At 40.2% G+C, this 10,282-nt stretch overlaps 1 protein-coding gene across 1 annotated transcript; it reads left to right on the top strand.

The window, feature by feature from the left end:
- Positions 1 to 123: 123 nt before the first annotated feature.
- On the top strand, positions 124 to 791 carry LOC120073629 (protein PXR1-like). The gene is made up of 2 exons (XM_039026435.1): positions 124 to 269; positions 362 to 791. Exons 1-2 carry the CDS (start codon positions 124 to 126, stop codon positions 789 to 791), a joined length of 576 nt encoding a protein of 191 aa, XP_038882363.1.
- Positions 792 to 10,282: the final 9,491 nt, after the last annotated feature.

Raw genomic sequence — 10,282 nt, 5'->3', positions numbered from 1 at the left:
CGTCTGTGAGCTCATTTTGCTTCATTTTGCAATCAGAAATCCTAAATAACTTTTGCATACCAAACGATTTCTTCTTTCCCAGAATCCCAAAGTTCTTCCCAGTTCTCTTTCACTCAAGCATCCATGGCAGATCAAACATCCCAGTCATCCACTTCACCCTTAACACCTTCAACAGCCCAACTTACCATGCGAAAGGCAGCATTCCTTGCAGCCAATCGTCATCTTGCCACTCAGCCACAAACCGTCTCTCGAGTCGCCGGAAGACTCAAGTGAAACCCTCTCGCAACCAGGCCATAACAGTTCAGAAGAGGGCAGAGTTTTGAAAGCACCCCACTCCCAACACCAACACTCTCTACTAAAGTGAGAAGAAGAGGCAAGATGACAAAGAGGTGTTTGGGAGCATCCTTAGCAACCTGGAGAAAGGAGGAGGACTGCCCGAGGCTGAGGTTGTGAACCAACCACTGCCTACGGAGGAGGTGACAGCGGAGGTGAAGGAAGAGGAAACAAGGAGAAGCGCTCTGGTCATCGTGGATCCTAAGGAGACTGCCAATGCAGAATCTAATGAAGAACCCTTCAGAGTTGCATTGGAAGAAATGGTGGTTGAGAAGCAGCCGGAGGTGGCTGAAGAAAAGAAGAAGAAAAAAAAGAGCAAAGAAAAGAAGGTTGGAGAAGGTGAGCCATCCCATCATCGCAAAGTAGAGAAAAAGACCAAAGAGAAGGAGGATGAAAAAGATGAGGAGGGCAGGCTGAGGAAGAGGAAAGAAAGAAGTGAAAGGAAAGAGCGCAGGTAGGAGGAAAGGCGCCTGAAAAAGGAAGAAGAAAGGAAGAAGAGGGCTGCAAGCCCAGAGATGGACGGGGAATCCACCTCCGTGAGGGAGGATAAGAGGGAACCAGTGCAACTTAGAGATCCAGCGAAACCTGAAACAATGCAGACGGTTGCGACTGACGAAGGAGAAGAAGAAGATGTTACCCCTTTGATGCGGCGTTACAAGGAGAATGCGCCGTAAGGGTCTACCATTGACCCTCAATTTTTTATTGATGTAGTAGAAGGAGAAGCAGGAGAAAATGGCGCGGGCGTAACTCATCATGGCAGAATGCAGTCAGAGGAGAAGATTGCAGGATGAGTAGGTGCACCGCAATAATGAAATCTCGAGAGTCGAGGAAATAAGAAGGCTCTAAGAGGAATAGTGTCTTTTGCTGGCCTCTGAGCAGTTTGAGAAAGAGATTGAAACAAAAGAGAGAGAAGAGGCAGAAGAAGAAAAGAAGAAGAAGGCAAAAGAAGAAAGAAGGAAGCAAGAAGAGAAGGAGAGAAAGCGCCAAGCAAACAAGCGACACTTATGAGAGAAGAAAGGGAAAGAACTCCTTGAACAGGAGAAGAAGGAACAATGCAAGGAGCGGGAAAGAAAACAAAGGCAAGAAGCCCCCCTTGCGTTGGCTAAAGATAAGGGCAAAGCAGTTGCAGAGAGTAACGAGCTCGCGTTGGCAAGGGGGTGTCCATCGAGGAAAAGGGAAAACGATGACATGCTGATGGAGATGGGATTTTACCCTACGCCAATGCCACTACCAGACCTAATCACGAGCATGATCGTAGAACATGAGAGATAACCCAGATGCACTGGGAAACAAAATCATTGATGACCCTACTGAAGAGCAAATGAAGGACACGCTGGAAACGTTAACGCAACTGGGCACCAAGTGGACGGTTTCCCCTAAAGGCATCAGAACCTTGGCTCCAAGGCATTGCTTCCTGAGGTGAGGCTTTAGGTATACTTGGTCAAACGGCAGCTGATCCCAACAATGCATGACAAGATAGTATCGAGGAATCGCGTCATGGACGTATACTACATTGCGTGCGGCATTCCAATCGATGTAGGGTAGTTGATCGCAAGACAGCTCAGAGCCTTGGTGGGGCACATAAGAGGACAGTAATTCTTTCCATGGACTATCTCAAGTCTATGCCTATCACTAGGTGTAGGCATTGATGAAGAACCCATGCATGAAGTCCATGGCCTCATTAATATCAAGATCCTAAGGATGCTCCTCAAAGACTCCCCACATTGCCCCGAGCTCCCTTTGAAGAAGCCCACCATTGATCTCAATGCGCCGCAAGAACCCAAGCTGAAGAGATAGCGCAGAGATGATAAGGGAAAAGAAAAAGTCCAAGACTCACCAACGCAAGAACCATAACTCTTGGACACTTTACCCTTAATAATTTTCCCTCCAAGCCCTCCAGCACAACCTTCTTCTCCATTTTATGAGCATTACCAACCTTCTCCTTCCCCCAGACTCTTCAACCGCATAATCCAGTAGCCTCAACATCAATCCTTGGCATCAATTGATAACTTGTAGAAAATACAAGTTATTTATGCCGCCTTATCTAGATATTGTGGCCAAAAGTGTGTAAATATGCGTCGATGTATGAAAATTAGCTTAGAAATAACATAATTACGAATTATCGCAACTACACCCACTAACAATCATCAAAGTGGAAGAAAAGAATATTTCTAACTCTGTTTTGCAGGAAACCAAGTCACTGCTGCGATCAAGGCTCAAGATAAACTGCCAACGCATCTCTGTCACATTGTGCCCGTCAATCAACAATGAAGAGACGATCAATGCAATGACGGCGTAATGCGACAGTCGATCCAGAGCTGAATTTCAACCGCATGCGGTAATAAAAACACCACATGTGAGCACTCGATCGAAATATGCAGTTGAGCAACGCAAACGCAAAGGATTGTGACACGTGTGCAACTAACCATTGTGCAAATTTGACGATTTGATTGCATAACAGAAGGAATAATTATCCCACCATCTTCGGAATTTCCATAACAAAAAGTGGGGTCCACCAGCCAAGAGTCAAAGCTTATGACCTATAAATACCCTCATAGACTTCAGTGAAAAATATACTTGATACGGGGCGAATTGATGCTAGATTACTAAGAGAGAGGCTGAGTTGAGTGCTTATTGAAAGAAATCCAGAAAGAGAAGAGACAAGGTCGAGAGGTGAGTCTCAAAGCGATTCTACCAAATCCCCACCGCGAAGCTCTATACTCAGATCCCTGCTACCGGTTGAGCAAGCCTGAGAGGGAAGCTCATCCTTCCGCACGATCCATCCACGTCGGTAAACAAATCTCCATCCAGATCAGCGCCAAGACGTTGGCGCTTATTTGTATTTGTTTCTAACTCTATTCATCACTATATTTCATCTTCTTAATCTCTTCATTTACAAATTATGTATCAGATGCTAAATAGAAGTATTGAATGTCTCGATCGTTTCCATTCCCACTTTTCTCTCTATTTCTGTTCCTCCGTTAATCGTTTTCTTCATGAAGTCTTCTTAATGACTTGGTGATTAATATGGATTAAATGAGTAACTTAATATGTGCTAAATAGATAAATGCGTTTAGCTAAGGCATGCTAGACGACATCTTCACCTGTGAGAGCAGAAGTGAAGATGCCATTCTGATCTATCAATAGAAGGTAAGAAGAATATGTTAACTAGAGCGAGTAGTACTTCAAGACATGGAAGCAACCTTGTGTTCATTACATTCGTCCCTATTTCACCATAGAAATGTGGGAACATGGCCAATCACCGAGAGGTGTACGCTAAGGGAAAAGCATAACCGCAATTATATCATTAACGCAATTGAGGAACTTGCGCTGTTTATATTAGTTATCTTTTCTTTTCTGCTTCATACATAAGACTTGCCACCACATCACACGATCTTTGTATAATCTTCATAGTTAGCCTCAACCTCTGTATCTTGTAACATCATAGCTTAAGTTTATTTTATTGCACTTTATTTTATTATCGCAATTTTACCGCTTTACTTTACTTTATCGCATGTTTATATTCTTGTACACAACACCTTTTATAAATTGAAAAACCCCTGGTCACATGTATCACAAACATAATGCAATATCCTCAAACAGTCCCTGTGTTCAACCTCGGATCACACCAAGAAACTTGTGGTGGAATTATACTTGGTTCCAATGCAAGGAAACTTGTGGTCTCTTATACACATCTAGATGTGTATAAGAGACAGCCCACTAACACCATTGCGATGGTAGAAAAGGATGTTTCAATTCTGTTTTGCAGGAAATCAAGTCACCGCTTGCGTTCAAGGCTCAAGAAAAACTGAACAATGCATCACTGTCGCATTACGCTCGTCAATCAATAATAAAGAGACGATCAACACAATGACGGCGCATGCGTCAGTCAATCCAGAGCTTAACTTCACCGCATACGGACACATGATCGAAGATGCAAATGAGCAACGTAATTGCGGAGGATTCAGACACGTGAACAACCTGTCTCTTATACACATCTAGATGTGTATAAGAGACAGAGACATCGCAGGCACAACCCACTATCGCCTCCTTAGCTGCTGAGTTAGTGGATATGCGGTCCCTTCTTGCCCACCAACAACAACTCTTCTCCCAACAGCAGGAACTCTTCTCCCAGCAACAAGCCTTCTTCGGCTAGAGAATTGATGCGGTAATCGAGCGAGTCGAAGATTTACAATGCAGTGCTGCCATGACAAGGCAGGTGATGATTAATATTCAGCGTAACACTTATACCATCAACCTGCATCAAAGACAGCTAGTGGAGCACAACCATGAGTACTTCAATTTTTTGACAGCGTACCTTCATGGTCCCATGGTGCCTCCGCATCTTCAGTAGCCTCTGATCTTTGAAGAAACTACCGTACCACATCAAAACCCTCCTGTGGAACCTCCTGCTCGTCAATAATCTTTACATTTTTTTATTACGGCCATTCTACTTCAATTCATTATTTCTCTATGTTTATCTAAATTCTTTGATTCTTTGTACAGGCAATAGTTTTGGTATTGCAATATTTGTAATTAATTGTATACTTAGTTAATATTCAATACAACTGACTAGCAATTCTTTCTATATGCCTTAGCCTCTTCGTTATCATCCTTTGTCAATTTTTGCGATATTCTTGATCTTTTATTTTTGCATTCTTTATTGCGCTGCCATGATGTATTATGTGCATACACTTAGTAACATTTCCCACACTTTGTAATTTCTAACTAACACTTAGTTAATTCTTAGCTATAGCATTACTTTACCTTTTATCCTTCAAGATTCTACTCAAACCTTTTTTTTGAAATTTTTTCTAAGTGTTTGTCTATTCTGACCAAACAACGCAATGAGGACCTTGCGCATCTCTAAATTTGGGGGTGGGGAAGGTCTGAGCAGATGAGATCAAGATTATGTGGTCTTTAAGAAAATGCGTTCATTTTCTATCTAAAAAATAATTTTAGAAAACAATTTCATACAAAACTCCAATGTCAGCGCAAGGGAAAACCTCAAAAACAATCCCAACCTGATAAGAGTTTGTTGTGAAAGGAACCTGCTCGTAGTTAGATATTCGCATGACACCCGTGGGAGCAAGACAAAAAAAAGGTGGGTTTCCAAGAACGACGCATTATGAAAAGAAGAAAAAAATGAATAAAAGAAAAATAAAAGAATGCAAGAGACAACTCCTTTGAAAATCAAGAGTTAAAGTTGAGATTGGCACACAACCGTGGTTGGATGTTCGCATGACACCCGTGGGAACAAGCCAAAACGAAGGGTGTAACCATGATCAACAGTCTCTAAATAAATGACGCAAGATTTGACCACCGCATACAGATGCATCAAGTTGTTTTGACAAGAAGAGGTAAACATTCTTTTTAAAACTAGAAAGGAAATTTTGAGCAGAAATTTGTTGTATAGAAGAATAAAGTAGGGCTTTTTTAGGAATTAGCAAGGATAGAAGGAAGTTGCGTTGTCAAGTAATGTGCGTAAGTGGAGCATTCAGAGCAACTAATCAACGCAAAAATTTAGGATAGGAATTGAGCTTTATTTATGCTGTTTTATTTAGATATTGCGGCTAAAAGAAGGATAAGTTGTGTCGAATGTATGGAAATTGGCTAAGAAATGCAATAATTATGAATTGTCGCCAATACACCCACTAACACCATTGCGATGGTATAAAAGGATATTTCAATTCTGTTTTGCAGGAAATCAAGTCACCGCTTGTGTTCAAGGCTCAAAGAGAAACTGATTAACGCATCCTCGTCGCATTACGCTCGTCAATCAATAATAAAGAGACGATCAACACAATGACGGCGCATGCGTCAGTCAATCCAGAGCTTAACTTCACCGCATACGGACACATGATCGAAGATGCAAATGAGCAACGTAATTGCGGAGGATTCAGACACGTGAACAACTGACCGTTGTGCATTTCTGACCTGATTGATTGCATAATAGAAGGAATATTCATTCCACCATTTCCGTAATTTCCTTAACAATAAAGTGGGGTCCACACTGCAGAGAGTCAAAGCTGAGCCTATAAATAGCCTATGTTTCCATTGCAAGATATACTTGATGTGGGGCTATTTTGATACTTATATATTGAGAGAGAGACTGGTCTGAGTGCTGATCGGAGATGATTCGGGAAGAGTTAAGAGAAAAGGCCGAGAGGTGAGNCGTGAACAACTGACCGTTGTGCATTTCTGACCTGATTGATTGCATAATAGAAGGAATATTCATTCCACCATTTCCGTAATTTCCTTAACAATAAATATCCGGGAAGATTTAAGAGACAAGGCGGAGAGGTGAGTCTCAGGGGAAATCCTTTCAATCCCCGCCGTGAAGCTCTGTACCAAGGTCACTCCTACAGGACGAGCAAGCCTGAAAGGGAAGCTCTTCCTTCCATTCATTCCATACACTGGCAAGAAAATCCACTGTCCAGATCTATGTCAAGACATTGGCACTCTTCTGTATTTGTTTCCATCTCTTTCCATCAGTTGTATTCATCTTCTAAATCTTTATCAGTCACACCATGTATCAGACGCTAAATATTAGTATTGAATCTCATGATCATTTTCATCTCCATCTTTCTGTCTATTTCCGTTCCTCCATGAATTGCTTTCTCCACGATGTTTTCTTAATCCCTTGGTAATTAGCATGAATCTAACAAGTAATTTAATCTGTGCTAAAGAAATAAATATGTTTCGCTAAAGCATGCTTGATGACATCTTCACCTGTGAGAGCAGAAGTGAAGATGCCATTCTGCCTGTCGAGAGAAGGTTAGAAGAATGCGTTAACTAAAGCAAGAAGTACTTCCAGAGATGGAAGCAACCTTGCGTTCATTACGTTCATCCCTATTTCACCACAGAGATGTGGGAACACGGCCGATCACCGAGAAGTGTTCGCCAAGGGAAAGCGGAACCTTAGTTATATCTTTAACGGAATTAAGGAACTTGCGATGTTTATAATAATTATCCTTTCTATTTCTGCTTCTTACATAAGGCCTTGCCACCGCATAACAAGATCCTTTGTATAATCTTCACAGTCAGTCGCAAACTCGGTATCATGTATCATGTATCCTGTATCTTGTATCATAATAGCTTAGGTTTACTTTTATTGCACTTTACTTTATTATCGCAACTTTACTTTATTTGCACAATTTTACTTTACCGCACTTTAGATATCTGTACACACACACTTTTTATTAATTGAAAAACCCCCGGTCGCATATATCACGAACGTAACGCATTAACCTAAAACAATCCCTGTGTTCGACCTTGGATCACATCGAGAAACTTGCGTTGGAATTATACTTGGTTTCAGCGCAAGGAAACTTGTGACAACGCATAGCATACTACAAGCATTCTAGTAATAACGCATACATCTAAGAGTAGTACAGCATAAAGTTTGAATAATCATAACACATCATCTACATTCCATTTTTCATCCCAAGTCATCAAGTTTATGGCGACATGAGCTTGTATGATTCATCACTCATCACTATTCACATGCTTATTTAGAACACATCACTTCTCAAGCGCAACAGTGAGTCCCTGGGTAAAGAATCCTTTCAATCCCCGCCGTTGAAGCTTTATACGAAGGTCACTTCTACCAAACGAGCAAGCCTGAGAGGGAAGCTCTTCTCTTCATCCATTCCACACGTCGGCAAGCAAAACCTCCGTCCAGATTTTTGTCAAGACGTTGACACTCTTCTATATTTGTTTCTATCTCTTTTTCATCACTTGTACTCATCTTCTTTACTCTATCATTCACACCATGTATCAAACGCTTAATCTTAGTATTAATTGTTATGATCACTCCCATTATCATCTTTCTGTCTATTTCCATTCATCCATGATTCACTTTCTCCATGATGTTTTCTTAATTCCTTGGGTAATTAGTAAGAATTAAGCGAGTAAATTAATCTGTGTTAAGGAAATAATTATGTTTAACTAAAGCATGCTAGACGGCATCTTCACCTGTGAGAGCAGAAGTGAAGATACTATTCCGCCTATTGAGAGAGGGTTGGAAGAATGCATTAACTAAAGCGAGAAGTACTTCCAGAGATGGAAGCAACCTTGCGTTCATCACGTTCATCCCTATTTCACCATAGAGATATGAGAACGCGGAACCTTAATTACATCTTTAACGCAATTAATGAACTTGCGATGTTTTTACTAGTTATTCTTTCTATTTCTGATTCATCCATAAAGACTTTCCATCGCATACCACGATCCTTTGAATAACTTCACATTCAGTCTCGAACTCAGTATCATGTATCATGTATCTTGTATCTTGTATCTTGTATCATAATAGTTTAGGAATTATTTTTTAATGCACTTTTATTTTATTATCGCAAATTTATGTTTATCGCAATTTAAATTCATGTATAAACAACCATTCTTTATTAATTGTAAAAACCGGTCGCATATATCACAAAAGTAACACATTAACGAAATCAATCCCTGTGTTCGACCTCGGATTATTCTGAGAAACTTGCGTTGGAATTATACTTGGTTTCAGTGCAAGAAAACTTGTGACAACGCATTACTCCATAGCATACTACAAACATATAGTTAACAACACATATATTTAGAAGTAGTATCGCATAAAGTATGCATGAGCAATAACACAGCATAACATGTCACACCCCGCCCCAGACCACCCTCTTAGCCTAGAGAAGGGTGTGACTACAACAGTTATCAACCCTTTGGCTGACACTTACTGCCTAATAACTCTTGCGGAATAACTCTGATACCAAAATATAACTTATATATAGTGGAATTTATTAATTTAGAAACATAAATATTTAGAGTCATTACAACACTAGATTTACAAGTCCCCAAAACCCAAAAACCCTAGTCCCTATATGAACAACAATAACATGTGTACAATATTAACCTGTCTCTTATACACATCTAGATGTGTATAAGAGACAGTTACAACACTAGATTCACAAGTCCCAAAACCCAAAAACCCTAGTCCCTATATGAACAACAATAACATGTGTACAATATTAACAGTAACCACCTAAACCGACGGGTTACAAATCTCTTATTCCTTTAGTGGCAGAGCAGATGCAGAGCTATCTTCAGAGGATTTGACCATTACCTGTGGGGGGGGGGAGAAAACATTTGAAAACGGGGTGAGCTTGCACCCAGTGAGTGACTTAAGAAAGATAATTGATTCTCATGCAAATCTCAATAAAGAGTTGAACTGAAATATAAGCTTCTACCGTACTTGTGCTACAGTATAAGTATTTTCCAAGCATAAAACATATAAAGCTGTTTTAATCATAAAACGGTAAAACCATTTCTCAGTTGAGAATAACCCTTACTGTGGATAAAACAATCCCAACACCAACTGCTAGTCAAGAGAGAACCCTTTTGCTCAATCTCTGTCTCTACCTACGTGCACGTGGCCATACTAAGTACCGTCATACCTTAGGTACTACTGTTCAGATACCTTCTCAAATGTTCTTCAGTATCTAGTTGGTTTGGTACCTTCTCAAATGTCCTTCAGTACCAATAGATACCTTCTCAAATGTCCTTCAGTATCTAGTTGGGCGGATACCTTCTCAAAATGTCCTTCGGTATCGCGTTTTAAATAAAACTAGTCATAAATGACTTTCTCTCTTTAAAGCATGTAAAGTTTAACACCTATAAAAAATGGCTTTAAAGGTACTAACGCATGCTGAGTATATTTAACACATATAAATCGCTTTTCAACAATTTTTCACACGTGCATGTGTTTAAAACATAACTCACGGTTTGCTTGGAATTCACTTTGTAAAACTAGCTAGCATGAGAATAATCTTCTTTAAAACATGCTTTCTATAACACGTTGTAATAAAAAATTTTAAGCAAATGTTTTAGTCAAAACGTTTTAGCTACTCACCTTGATTGCTTAGGAGCTTTTCACTCTAGTAGCTCCCTTTTCACCCCTAGAATT

This window comes from Benincasa hispida, chromosome 3 (genome assembly GCF_009727055.1).
Source record: "Benincasa hispida cultivar B227 chromosome 3, ASM972705v1, whole genome shotgun sequence".
Lineage (NCBI taxonomy): Eukaryota > Viridiplantae > Streptophyta > Magnoliopsida > Cucurbitales > Cucurbitaceae > Benincasa > Benincasa hispida.
This window is presented reverse-complemented; position numbering and strand designations above follow the sequence as displayed.